The 15,681-nt window shown below is 35.6% G+C and overlaps 1 protein-coding gene across 1 annotated transcript in view; it reads left to right on the forward strand.

Moving 5' to 3' along the window:
• The window catches only part of LOC117343416 (transformation/transcription domain-associated protein-like), a gene marked incomplete at its 5' end in the record, with an annotated part of 50,593 nt that overhangs the window by 7,504 nt on the left and 27,408 nt on the right, over positions 1–15,681 (forward strand). The window contains 8 exons of the mRNA XM_033905758.1: positions 8,601–8,810; positions 9,174–9,406; positions 9,598–9,764; positions 10,040–10,218; positions 10,510–10,755; positions 11,002–11,112; positions 12,798–12,980; positions 13,714–13,863. Of these exons, the coding sequence (XP_033761649.1) occupies positions 8,601–8,810; positions 9,174–9,406; positions 9,598–9,764; positions 10,040–10,218; positions 10,510–10,755; positions 11,002–11,112; positions 12,798–12,980; positions 13,714–13,863 (1,479 nt within the window). The remainder of the gene's footprint in view (positions 1–8,600; positions 8,811–9,173; positions 9,407–9,597; positions 9,765–10,039; positions 10,219–10,509; positions 10,756–11,001; positions 11,113–12,797; positions 12,981–13,713; positions 13,864–15,681) is intronic.

Consider the following 15,681-nt stretch of genomic DNA (forward strand, 5'->3'; position numbering starts at 1 on the left):
CTTTTATATACATGTATTTATATAACAGGATATGTGTTGCATAACATTTTGACAATTTTCTTCATATACAACAATTTGATAAAGCTCCACATGCTAACGATGTAATGTAATTGGTCTCTAGGCCAATATAAAGGAATGAAAACCAAAACATTATTTTATGTAATGATTCGTCGATGCACAGGACTTAGAATATGCCGGTCAAGCTGATGTCCATCAGAATATGCCGGTCAAGCTGATGTCCATCTTCCTCAAAACCATTCTTGAAGTGGAAATATTTATCAATTTATGACCAGCAAGAGGGCATCTTCGTCATTTCGTCAGCTGAAAGACCGTAAGGTCGTAATACAGCGGACGTAACACCTGTTAAGTAAGTAAGTAGAACGAGTGGAAGCAGTCAATGCAAATTCTGGCAACTTGCAACCACATTACTGTATGATATCGACTGCACATGCATCATTTAAACCAGCTATTTGACAACTTCGTTAAAGCTGAAATAAATGCATCTTCCAAATCCGAAAATAATTAAGGAACGACTTAACCAAATGTTGGTATTTTTTGTGAGTAGAGTAAACCACATCTGTATAGATTTACGGATACGAGTCGGAATGGGTACGTGTCGTCTGATAAATTAGTCTTATGGGATTTGAATAGGTTTTTAAACGAACATTAATGTTCGGTTATTGCCATCAAGAACTGGGCTGAGAAATATGACCATATTTGGTAACCACATTCACCAATACGCCATCTACTGTCTGTTTCAATGAAATATGACTGCCCCCATTGCCTTACGCTTCAAATAATTTACCTGCAAAAACATCTTCGTTTTATATTGTAGTTTTACCGAAAATGTTTAAATATATTCAGTAGATGTTTTCAAGATGCATACGATTTGAGAAATGCATAACGCTAGCGAAATGTTAAGACTAAATGAACCTGAACTTTGCGAATAACTCCAGGTCAATATATTTATGTAAACAACTATTGCGCAGGCGCATTCGTCTCCGGATGTTTAGAAAGTTTTGCTCTTCCGTGTTCATTCCAAAACGGCTGACAGTATAGCATAGGTCAGCAAATATGTCTGCAATTTACTTAAATGTGTAATATGTATATTCTAGAATGTTACATCATTATCACCTAGGTGTGTATTTCTATAATTTAGAGAAAGAAATATATCAATAACGGCATACGAGACGATACATTGTATCATACTATAGGTTACTGTACGTGTTAACGGTGTTTGCGAGAAAGAACTGTACATATGTATAGACTTACAATTAGGTGGCATTTGTGATCAGGGTGACTGGTCATAGCGTTAACGTTGTCATCGATTTCCATATACACTGTACCATTTTCCTTTGACGAAAATGACCAATAAATCAAATGCAAATGAAAATATCTTGTTGTTATGTGCACGGGATTGCTTGTTAAAGGCGATACTTGGAACGTATTTACTGTTGTAAGGGAGGTAACTGCAAGATTACGGAAATCAAAAGTTAAACCAATTTGATTGGTCGATTCTTCCATGACTTTGGCAGGGGGGTTTACAATCGAAGTGACAGATAATTACGGCAATATTCAGATGATATCAACAATAACATATTTGGATACGTGTGGTTGGCAGTTGTCATGTTTAAAATGAACAATTATATAGCTTGTTTTTATTTCGGCAAAGACGAGAATATTTACTAAAACGGACCACACGTGAAGCGGACTTGGAAATACCGAAACGAAAAAAAATGGGGCTTAATTATAATATAAACTGGCATTATTTTCAGAGGATTGACCAAAATATATGTTCTGCAATGCCAGATTGTATCATATATAAAATATTAGAGGTTTATTTGACCGAATTTTAAATCAATTATTCATTTGCGAATCGCGGCCCGATGGTCGTTAGAGTTGAATTACCGAAATGGCCGATAGTGGACCCAAAATCGATATTTTTACGAGAATTGTTTTTTCATTTACCTTGAAGTATTTTGAAATAATTTGCAAAATACCGAATTCACGACCAAATTTTCGATTGTGACGAACTACTGAGACGGTGTTAAATTCATGTTAAGTCAATCTGATTAAAATCAGCTGTTACATGGCTACGTTTACTATGCACTACGTCTACTAGGTAAATTTTTTCTAAAGACGGAAATCCGCATTATCTAAAAACAAATGCAAAAATACTTGTGATATTCACTTAATTTGATATTCGGCCGTTAATTATTATCTGTAGTTTTATAACTTCTGATATATTGTGATTGATACTCTATATAATATTGCTGTGGAACTTGTGTTATTTTTCAAACAAATTCATTTTAATAATTTGTTAATTTAGAATTTTCATCAAGTCATGATCAAGACTTGAAATTCTCACTACACCATACTTCAAACACGGAGTAATCAATGGATTGATAAACTGAAAATTGAAGTCAAGCAAATGAGTTAATAAAATGTATTTACCTTAAATATTTTTTCAATATACAACAAATGTTCAGATGACTATTTGTGCCATGCTGTTACAAGATTCAGTTACAATTCTAAAATTGAATTAGTATGTAAATATATGTTATCCTGTCAATATCCACAAAGCGAGTGTAGTCTACTGTACTCAAAGTCATGCCAGTAGATAACGGTACATATACTTACTGCTTACATCTAGTGCTTACTTGTGTGAATTATAAATCAATAATAAAATTGTTCATATATTTCTATATATGACTTCACAAATTATGTTGTGTCTGAAGATCTGAATGAAGTGAATAAACGATGTATTAAATTATTTTTATCAAATATTCAAGTCACAGATCATTCTCTTTTTAAAATATTGTTTTCAGGTCCATTTTGGTAATTCAACTATGACGGCAATCAGGCCTCGAATGGCGAATAATTACAAAACATTTAAATATGTCTCGGTCAAATAAACCCCTAATATTTTACATATTATTTATTTTGACATTGGAGAACATATAATTGTGTCCATTCTCTAATATAAGCACTGGTAGAAAGTACAGAATAGAGCTTCATAAATATATTATCAAAATTACTAATTACCCCAATAAATATAACATTTTACATAAACCTCCTATGACTGATGGTGAACTTAAACTTGCAAATCTCCTGTGTCATTCCAATTTTGATATGTGTAAATATATACACGTACGGTATATATATAGATATAGATATGGAATGATTCACAAATTTGCACACAGTTATGGAATCTTATAACACCCCCGAAAACTGTTCTCTCCACATAAAGGATGTGATTTGTGCAATAACATTGCTGAACTGTGTGGTTCACTATGATTGGATGGTCAACATTGGAAAGGGACAATAAATAGGGAATGTGTCATCCCATCGAATGGACTGTATCCGTTATCAGCTTTGAAGTTGAAAATGAAGCTTGAAGTTTTCTTTTCCTGTTTGCTGAATTATTTGATGAAGATAGTCTTTGTATGGTTGTTATTCTTTATCACATTGTGTACAATACTGTAATTATACCAGAAGTATATCTTTTCATATAAAGATTTATTAACATCAAATGATTCCTGAACAAAAGGAGTCAAGTTTTTTGTTTTGAAGTACCATACATGCTTGAGTACAGTTTCAATAGGATACATTCCTAATCCGAGCCTTGATTAGCAGCTCTGGTTTTGGTTTTCAGTAGTTCTTTATGTGTGTTTCATCATATTAAGTTGAAATATGCTAAACTAACGATGGAACTAGCCTAAATTTAGTGCATATTAGAAGTTGGCATCAATAAGGTCACAGAGTCCTGGCTGTATTATAACTGATGATGCCTTCCCGAAAGAAAGACATATTTTAATTTCATCCATCCAAGATAGATCAACAAACTTCCAATTTCAATTAGGACCTTACAGAAACATGCATGTGTTCAATCATATCAGAACAGCTGCAAACATTTCAAATTATTTGCAATTAATTCCTAAACCAATATCAGTAAATTTACCGACTTTAAACTTAGAAGATTACTGATTTTGCATTAAACAATAATGTTCGTTTACAGTACTTCCAGTACTTTGATTGAATGCCTTTATTTATCACCGTTAGTTGTTACGTCAGTTGTTCCACGGACTTTTGATTAGATACGTGTCCGTAATAGAACATAAAACATTAGAAACACAAATTAACTTGCCGAACTTGTTGAATTATTATAGTGTTCCATTTTGCAAGTATTATATGATCGATGTCGCAAATGTCCACTTTTTATTAGTGTGAAGGGCTTTCGTCCTAGGGGCTAATGCCCCGGGGGCTAATGTCAAGTGCGGGCTTTTGTCCGTACCCCGTTTGTGTACATAGCAGGGAGCGGTAAAACGGCTGTGAAACGTCAACATTGAATCGTCTGATATATGTGAAAATATCCCGTTTCACAAATGATGTAAAACTAACAAAAATATGTTATTTTCGTGGTTATATAAATAACTCTTGCTGCAGTTACGAAAGCGCCAACGCTATCAAAAATTACGTTTACATCAGGTCAGAAAAGAATGTCTACCGGACGTACCTGACACCTGCACATGGAAAAGAAAAGGTTAGAATTATTACTTCAATGCAAGTGCTCATGTGTACACATACTTTTTAACATGTAATTACATAATCATAAATATATGAAACTTTGATGAAACGAATATAAAAATACACTCTCCAATCATCGTTGTTTATCAGCCGTTCCACGGTTGAACCTGTATATATATGATTTTGTGAATTATGTTAAATAATATGTCTGTACTCTAAACTGATGAGCTAATTCGCTCAAAGTCCTAAAGAACTTGAACTGGATGTACCTGACACCTGCACATGGCTAATGTGGCCACCCGTGGATAGCGCTTTGACAGGTAGGTAGAGTACCTTTCTAAAGGACGCCTCAAGTCTGTTTGATCTGATTCGAGTACAGGTAAGGGACATAGCTTGGAGCAATCAGATAATCAAGATGCTTATTGATTAAACACAGCAGTTGTTATTGATGATACGCAGGTGAGTTAAGCAGCTCGATATCAGCATCTCGTTTTCTTCTTATGTAACATTGATCAAAATATATAATCCACACATGCATATACATGACCCCTCCCCGGGTCCTAGATTTCGTTTGTCGATAATTAACAGTCGATTCAATTTACGTTAAAACATACTATTTTCAGTCAGGAGTATGGAATTTGCCATGGGGACTGTGGAGAAAAACAGAAACATTTGCTTCGTAGTAAACTTTTTATTTGGCTATTTAGATATATCATTTTTACACCACCTAAGATGTTTTCTAATTAATTACAAATTACAATAGGCAAATTAATAATCGACCGAAGAGTTCATAAACATAAGCAACAATAATGTTCCGTTGTTTATCTACTAAACTTGTGTAACTATTCCGTGTTTTATGTCTATATGTCATCGTTTATAATTTTAATTGTGTCAAGACAGAGACGCGTTATCTGATATTCACGTCTCGGGTCCAGGTAAATTCGTGCAAAATACAAGTCTTCATACACGCACTCTTTCTTATTCCATCACTGTCCCTAAAAAAAATAAAAGATAATACTAAATACTGTTTAATCACTTTAACAGTTCGCATTTATCTTAAGTATTTATCTCGGTTAAATACTTACTGTAGATTATCGTAACGAATGTTTGATCAAAGTATTACAATGGGTCCTTGCTATGGGAATCCACGATACATCCTTAATTTGTACCGGTTTGGATATCGGTCGTCAATCCATAATTCGTTTTACCAATTTTGCGAACTTTATTGTTAAGGTGAGGAGTTTTCATAAGCAAAACGTTCATGTACTAGATCATTGTTTCAAATATGGTGTGGTCACTGCCCTAGTCAGTTACAATACACAACCTCTGCTAGTCCAGATGACACTTATTACAGGTCAATTATCTTGTTCACTGGACCGTTGAGAAGTCGGCGTGCCATCGACAATGTCGCGGTGTCGAGTTCTACAATAATATAAATATAGGGACAATTGTATAGGCAGGAACTCATTACACACCCATGACATAGGAATGCATATTTAAACAAATTTCAAGACCATGAGCTGTGACAAGACTACTATATTCTGTATGTATCCTGGAATCCTTCATACTGTGTTGCTTTTGGAAATGAATTGAATTACGTAATATTATATCTCGAAGGTAAAATACAGAAGAGTCCTTGTTGAGCTACGGGGAGAAATGGGTACTTGCTGTGGCGACATCCCGTAGGGAATGGAGACCCATATTTTATCAACTAAATCAGTATCCCAGGGTTAAGATGAAATGTTCGTTCATGTAGTGTATGAATAAAAAGATAATCTACACGTAACGTTTCGGATTTTATTAGAAGATTTGATATCGGTAAAATGATTCCGGCTATGATTTTATGAGTTTAACTTTATGAGGGTCGGGAGTAAAACACGTAAAATGAAAGCAAAATGACGCTTATAAATCCAGATACATTTAGAAAATTATATATAAAAAAAAACGTTAAACAATTTATACGTCCCATTCTATTTAGAAAATTATCGAAATGTTGCAGGATATATCAAGAACAAAATCTACATGGCACACCATTTACGTCTGTCCAATTATCTTAAGAAAATGATCAAATTTTCACCACTCTCTACCCTCGATTATATTAAAAATACAAAAACAAAACAAACAAAAAAAACGCCCAGCTATAAATCACGAAGAATTATCAAAATGTTGCCGATATATATTCGTACCGATACATTAAGAAACTTTGATGCTCGAGTTCTATTCAGAACATCATCAAAATGTTACACGATATATACGTGCGATTCAGAAAATTATCGAAATATTTTTCCACGATCTAAAATATATATTTAAATGTGTATCTCTGTTGTATTCGGCAAAGTATAAAACATATTGTACGACATACATGTCGTGAAATGAGTCCTTATATGCCCCATTATTTTATAAGCAGAGACGTATATAAAGGTCACATGTATGCGATATATACGTCTACGTATTTAGGAAATTATTAAAATGCGACAGAGTAAATATGTCAAATAATGTTAACGGATATAGGTATACAGTATATATCAAAGTCAATAAATAGCAAGCATCGTTCAGGCCAGGCACAAAGAAGAAAACTGCAACTGGTTAGAAATTTGGTCTAATTTTTCTGCAACCGTATTACAGCCATGGGATACCTGAAACAAGAATATAGTAACTGTGTTATATATACGTCAAAACAAATATACGATTAAGTTGTTCACAAAGACTAACATTTTCCAATCTCGCCAAATAATCATTAACAAAACGATGGTTCTGTAAGAAATATAAAGGAAAGCAGCGACACTTACGGTAGGTGATTCTTTTTGTACTGGTAGCTAGCTGGTAGCCCATGACAGACGTACGGCTTTTGATCGGTCCTAAAATAGACCGCCTGCTGGCGCTGCGTACGGCCAGACGTATGACTATCATGCGACCACAAGCCATCGAAAGTGTGCGAACAATTTATACACAGTAGGCTAGTAATGTTGATTTGGGTCCGATTTTTCGTCAAGTGCACATAAATAATGTTTGGTCTGTAACAGTGTGAATATCGGTATCAACACACGATTTTTATTAATTACGCACTGCACAGTACTGAACATATGGGCGGCTACTTACGTTACGAACCGACTGTTTCAACAGATCACAACACGTGAACAGATTTATTGAGAATATCATTTTAATTAAGCTTAGATACCAATTGGAAATAAGAGATATTGGTTGTCGATTGTGATATGCCCTTGTACAAAACGTCGTCGGTCCGATTGCATCACCGCACCAGTCAGATCTTTTCTTATCGGAGGTAGAAAAGTATCAAACACACGCAACACATGGAACAACGACACTGGTCATTACACTAAAAACAGACGAAGATAATCACAAATTAAAACACTTTACCGGCCGTAATGTTGAAGTTTACAGCGACCGATGTAGGATAGTCTATATTGGTGACCGATCGAGTCGCACGCGGATGATTTATACAGCACAGGTAAAGGTAATATAAGCTGGTGCCGGTGGACCATGAACACCCGGCTCCGCGGGAGGTGTGAAACCCCGTGCTGCTCTCGCCGGCCAGAAGGGGTGCCCGAGGGCACAAATAAGAAAACATCTGAATTTTACCCAACATATCTGAATTCCAGCATGCAAATCGGAATTTCATAATACTTATCTGAGTTTCCCCCAACTTATCAGAATATAAAATGTATATCTGAAAAACTAAGACTTTTCGGCTGAAATTCAGATATGTATTTTAAAACTCAGATTTTTCGCCAAAATTCAGACTTTTACAGTTACCAGTGACCGATGTCATCCTCTAGAGGTCATTAAATTAACATACATTGATGATTGGTTGAAATATCATAGATTTTATAGCTTGGTTTTATTTTCTTAATATAGATTTATTTTTTACATAATTTTGCATTTCAAGTAAAATTCAAATAATTCAGTTCCTATAGATATACCGTTTCAATATAGAATGCAGATATATCTTGATAAAAGTTAGGTCATGGCGACAATATTTGACTTCCAACCCTGAACAAAACACTTAATCCATTTAATTTTTTTGCCTCATCAAATTATTTTTATGGCTGTAGGTAAATGAGACACCAGGATCCCCGGAAGAAATTTTATCTCGGCGATGTGTTGGATTACTGAAGATGGCACTACGCCCTGATATCTGGTCGAGCACCGAGCTGAAACTTGTCTGGTTTGATAAGTTACTGACGACCGTTGAGAACCCTCTACCCAATTTTAACAATATCTGTACCGCCCTGGAGCTGTTGAGTTTTCTTCTCACAATACTGGTATGTGATGGCTTGTTGGAAAGGGAGAAAGGGAACTTATTATATAAGCTTCAAACGTCTTAGTTTTTAATTACTAAATCTTGCGCCATATGGCTTTCCGATTTCAAATAGAATTTCGTCAGAAAAAGATTCTGATTTTTATCATCAGTTGGGGGGGGGGGGGGGGGGGGGGGGGATGTCCATTCACAATAACACAAATTTCTCTTTTGTTTTAAGCTTAAGCTGGGGATTTTTCAACGTCATTCATTGTACCAAATATGACAAATTCCAATTTTTGTTAAGCAAATACTTTCATAATCCAGAGTGTTAGTAAAAACAGGTTTATGATCTATCAGTTAGTTTTTCTTTTTGTTTTGTTTACAGAAAAAGGAGACAATTCTGACAAGCTTTAAACCCCTCCAGCGTGGGATAGCTGCCTGTATGACGTGTCCTAACACCAAAGTTATACGGGGTGTACACAGTCTACTGTCCCGTCTCATGAGCTTTTTCCCCACAGAGCCTGTCACCTCCAATGTGGCCTCCAAGTATGAAGAACTAGAATGTTTATATGCCTGTGTCAGCAAGGTTGTGTACGAGGGACTCACGAATTACGAAAAGTAAGTTACAATTTCGTCAGTTATGAAAAGTAGGTCACACGTCTCGGCTATGAAAAGTAGGTCACATTTTAGTTAGTTTGTGTCAGTGATGTGAAATGTTTCCTTCTATTCTCTGAATAAGTTAAATCTGTTTAATGTTAGATCATTATTATATACATCTAACTACAGAGGTTGAAATTTTTTTTTATCAGGGCGTCAACTGGCTCTCCGTCTCAGCTGTTCAGTACCCTGATGATCCTGAAGGCGGCCTGTATGCACAATCACTGTTACATAGACAGACTCATCACAACATTCATGAAGGTTCTACACAAGATGGCGCGAGAACACCTGGTCCCCACCTCCCCCGAATCTAGTCCAGGTATAGCCATAACAATTGTTTTGTTCAATGAAGTTTTCTTTCGAAGAGGTTTTAAAGTTTTAAACTTTTTACATTTAAATTATTAAATTATTGGGATATATATTTCTATCAGTATTTAATAAGTACAACAAGGTATCAGTTCCATTAACAGTAAATTTATTCTCCCAACATTGACTACAGTTATTAGCTATATATGCTAACCATTCTCTGGTTGCTCTGTTGACAAGTTATAAATCATTAGCTATGTTAACCATTCTGTGTTGCTCTGTTGACAGTTGCCAGTGAGCTGATGATTCTGAGTCTTGACCTGGTGAAGAACAGGGTCGGGGTGATGAGTCTGGAGATGAGAAAGAGCTTCATCGGACAAATCCTTGTTGGTCTCATTGAGAAGACGACTGATGCCAAAGTGATGAAAGCTATTACTAAAATGGTGGAGGACTGGGTCAAAACCAAGGTATGGGTTTCAGAGGTCAGCTGTCAAAATAAGGGTATGGATATCAGGGGTCAGAGGTCAAAATAAAGGTATGGATATCAGGTCAAAATAAGGGTATGGATGTCAGAGGTCAAATTAAGGGTATGGATATCAGAATACAAAAAAGTCAACATACCTTATAGAAAGACTACCATGTGTTTTTGTCATTTTCAGAACTTGTACTGAAAGATATTAAGTGTCGTTATCCATAGTGATGTCATAACCAATAATAATGTTATAACCCATATTAATGCTATTTTTTTTTCCCTTTAGACACCTATAGCTATTAACCAGTCGCCCAGTATCCGAGAAAAAGCCATACTGTTGGTGAAACTTATGCAGCATGTGGAGAAACGGTTCCCTGACGAACAAGAACTGAACGCCCAATTCCTGGAACTAGTCAACTATATCTACCGTGACGAAAGCCTCAGCGGCACAGAGCTAACATCCAAACTGGAGTCCGCCTTTCTCAGTGGTCTACGCTGTAACCAACCCACTATCAGGCACAAATTTGTTGAGGTAAATAAAGAATTGAGATGAATAAATATTGAATTGTCTTTTCTTTGTGAATCAGGGGATGACTTCCTTTGAACTTTATTGATATAAACAATGGGTGCAATTTTTTAATGCTAATATTTTATGTTATATATAGGTATTTGTGAATTTGATTCCACGTTTGATGGTTATAACAATATTTTGTGTTATACAGGTATTTGAGAATTTGATTCCACATCAGATGTTTATATATTATTTTGTGTTATACAGGTATTTGAGAATTCAATTCCACGCCGGATTTTTGACCGTCTCCTCTATATCACCTGTACACAAAACTGGGAGGCCATGGGCACTCACTTCTGGATCAAACAGTGTGTGGAGGTGAGACATTTTATACCCCACTGACAGGAATAGACTATCAGTATTATACTACTGTAAACCTTTACCATTAATTATAAGTTAATTAGTTGTTAATTAGACAGTATATTATATTTATATTTACATACATGCCATACCTCCCGGCGTGAGACAAAATCTCCCTTATTTTCAAGTCATTTATTTCCTCCCGGGAGGAGAGCCCAAATTCCCGTATTTTGTAATTCCCTCCGGTATTTTGCCGACGCCATTTTTGTTTACAATTCAGTAGTTTTCTCGCGAGATTTGGCTAAATTTAGCGATCACGTGATCCATCTGTTCACGTGATCACTCAATCAAAATGGCGCCTGTTGGACACGGCTTTCACACAAAGCTCTGGCTAGTGTAATGTTTGCGCTAGAATATCTATCACCATGAAATAAAGGCAAGTCGCTTGCAAACAACTTTAACCCCCTTAGCTAACAGACTTGAATTATTGTTTGTTTTCTTTTAGGACCATACTTTGATGATGGTAATTGATACCGAGTCTGGTCAGACGCAAAATCACACGTGTTTTTCATTTACTATGTGTATCGTTGATCAGTGATAGCAAGATGAAATCCGATATTTTTCTTTTAGAAAACTATCAAAATTAGCACATCTGTTGGTCGTTACAAAGTGGTCAATCATGGTGTTTACAATGACTGTACAGTCCATGACAGAGACAATATACAAAATCTAGAATGATCGTGATAAGATTTACTGCAGTCTCCGGGATCCTAACATGAACATCTTCCGTTCTCATGATTTCATGTATACACTTGCACACTTGGAATATTTTTATATCTAATTGGTCCAACATAAGGTATCCCATAGAACATTTCATGGTGATTTTTACAACTGATGTGTTCCCTCAGAGTGGATCAAGCTTTCTAATTTTAAAAAAATCCCAACTGATAAATGAATAACTTGCTTGTCTTAATCTTTAGCTACATGTAATTATAATATACCCTTTTCAAATGCTGTTATGCAATATGCATAAAGCTGTAAAACTTTTTGTGTTGCATAAAAAAAAATCGAAAAAAAATTTCATATCATGAGAATCTGAATGTATACTTATTGCATTTTTTACCTTATACAACTTTTTGTGGTTTGCATATACAATATGATTAATATCCAAAATAAATATAAATATTCTTTATCACTTTCAAAATGAGTTAATTGCTTAAAAATTGAGTAAAAATGATGATATTCATGCCGCGCACAAATCTCCCTTATTTTAGGCAAAACTCCCTTAAAATAATCATCAATCTCCCTTATTGGTCTCCCAAAAATATGGCATGTATGTATTTAAATTGAGTTCTTTGATTGAATTCTATCCCCAAAAGCAATGAAAACAGAGCCCCTGGAAATAACAACACCTACTTAATTAATAGATATAATAAATCACATCACTCACTCAGTCAGTATAGAAAAACCAACAGAAGTATGTAGATTGCAAACATTTTTTTCTGTTTAGTCGAAAAATGTTAGACAAAAAAAATATTTTTTGAGATTTTTAGTCAATTTCTTTCTTGAAAATATCAAATCTTTGGTATTGGTATTTTATAGTAATGACAGGAGTTGATTAATTGCTATCATCAATACAATTTCTCATAGTTGTGAATGCCATGATTGTTTTGCAACACATAATCTGATTGGTTTTTTCCCAGTTACTTCTGTCGGTGGCTATGAATGGCCACAGCATCCAGAGCTCCTCGTCCCTGAACCTGTTACCATCAGCCAGCTCCATTGTGAATTTAGCAGACAGCCAGGACCGCGCGGCCTTCCAGACCATCATGAAGATGAAGGAAGAACCGATGGATGTGGAATCCGTGGACTCCAACAAAGAGGAGGTAACTCTATACAAAGTTTTGGTTTGAAGAGATTATTTCATGAATAATTACACTGGTTTCTCGGACTACAGAATCTGATATTTCTCTACAATTAGAGAACATTTGGTTCAGACCTGATTATTTCATGCTCACTTTGATATCAAAGGGAAAAGTTCTATTTGTCCATGTAATTTGTTTACACATGCAAAGGTTAGGAAGGAACAAGGCCATTGTCCAATATAATTAAAATTAGACTTGTAATTTCCACTCCTCTAATTATATAAGCTCAAAGGTCATGCTGAGATGACCTACGGGGTATCATTAGATCTTGTATTGAAGTGTATCGTAGAGGAGCGGAAATTACAAATCTAATTTTAATTAGATTAGGCCATTGTCTACATGAACCTAAATGTTTTAAAGGGCCAAAGAAAATTTTAAATATCTTTTCTGGACAAAGAACAAAGGTCGATACCATTACTTACCCATCCTCTAAACCTTATTTTATCCACAAATTGATACCAGAAACAAAAACAGTTTTTATATTAATTACAGTTAATTCTAGAAAAGTTCAAACATACCAAACTCAACAGAAATAATCTGACACGCTCAAGTTGTGAATGTCCACTTTTTTTACTTTTCTGAATATTTCTGTAACCCAGACATTGTAGGACATACACTGTTGCCATGTCTAAATTTCTGTTTGAAAAAAAAATTCTTTATCCAAGCTTTACTGAGTATGATTTTCTTCCATCAGGAGGAGATAGACATGGAGTTAAGTGGGGTGTCATCAGACGAGAGTATTCCCAAGGAACCGCCCAAAAAGGAGAACCTGGACCCTCGTCAGAACATCAATACTCTGTTACAACGTCAGGCGAAGTTCTTAGAGAGTTGTCGAGAGGTCAAGGTTAGTTATGACCGGTCAGAACATCAATACTCTGTTACAACGTCAGGCGAAGTTCCTAGAGAGTTGTCGGGAGGCCAATGTTAGTTAGTTATCACCGGTCAGAACATCAATACCCTGTTACAACGCCAGGCGAAGTTCCTGGAGAGTTGTCGCGAGGTCAAGGTTAGTTATGACCGGTCAGAACATCAATACGCTGTTATAACATCAGGCCAAGTTCTTTGAGAGTTGTCGCGAGGTCAAGGTTAGTTTCCACCGGTCAGAACATCTGTGTCCTGGTACGCCAGACCAAGTTCTTGAAGAGTTGTTGCCACTAGACAGAATTTTCAGGTGTTATGATAAACGACAAACTTCTTATATAAACTCAGCACTTTACTTTGGTTTTGTTTGACGTCCTTTACACAGCTGTTGATATTGAGGACAGCACCTTATATACACCTGGTGTGTAAACATTTCATCAATTGGATTGTTTATACCATTTATGCATTCATGTTAATTTACATTTTATATGATTTATATTTTTATATAACTCAGGTGACCGTTAAGGCCCATGGGCCTCTTGTATGATTTATATATTCCCATGTGTACTAAAAGGATTATTAAAAATAAAATGATAGCATTCATATATATGTCACGTGACTCCGGGGATTTCATTCACGAAACAAGTCTTGAATATATTTCATCATACATTTATTCATTCTTTCCTCCCGACAACCTATAACAATAATACAAATAATAAGACAATGACAAACTCTAAATACAGAAATACATACGACGACTAACACTAGGTATATCGCGGTACATGTACAAAATCACGCGGACAAAGTATTAACAACTTACAGTACGACAACGAAACTTATCATAGCACTCTACTTAGCTTATATTCTGAATATATTTGTAAAGACTATCACTTACCCCAGCACAGCTGGATAATCTCATCTTGCGCGAGCATAGATATGAGTTGACTGTATTTGTGACTACGGTGTAAGAACGTCCGTACAGGTCAGTCCCAGGCTTCAAAGTGACAGGGAAAGGACAGGTAACATGCATGCACGCACACTTACATTAACAACCAATCAAAACTCATTCCCAATATGGACAAATATACAACCATACCCAATCATCACCCATACATGGACACACGTCACACCTAAGACTGGACACTGCGACAAGACTGCGACAGGACACTGTACACGTACATAACATACAATATATATAGACACGGGTCACTACACACGATACCCGATACGAACTCTATACGCACATTCATTATGCCACACGGTGTTTATAATAATAAACAACCTGGTGACATCCTCCCCCTCCTAGAGTAAATGCCTCCTGGCATCTAACCTGGAATCTAAAAATGTTCGGTAATCAAGCACAAACATGATTTTGTACCAAAGTTGAACCTGTGAGTAAACAAAAATAAATGTTTATTTGATTAATATAATCAAACTTTACTGGCTCTGAAATGAAAACAAGAAACCGTCATTAATGCAATTACTAACAAACACACCCTGTAAATGAAAATGGAGAATTAGTTAGAATCGAAAATTAGTGTTGTCACATAACAAGGATGAACTTAAATCACACCCAACTGAGTACAGTAGATTCCTAGCATCTACGCTGAAAAGGAATTATCTATACCTCACTTAAACACTGTTACATTCAATTAAGGAGTTTGCTGTGGAATTCATCATACAAATCCACCACATCATAATCATATCCACAAGATATAAATGTACCTGCCTGCTTCCCTAGAAAAAGAAACAGCAAAATGCTTAAAACCTCGACATCGTCACTTAAATAAAACAACAAGTA

The sequence above is a fragment of the Pecten maximus genome, chromosome 15 (genome assembly GCF_902652985.1).
Source record: "Pecten maximus chromosome 15, xPecMax1.1, whole genome shotgun sequence".
Taxonomy (NCBI): Eukaryota; Metazoa; Mollusca; class Bivalvia; order Pectinida; family Pectinidae; genus Pecten; species Pecten maximus.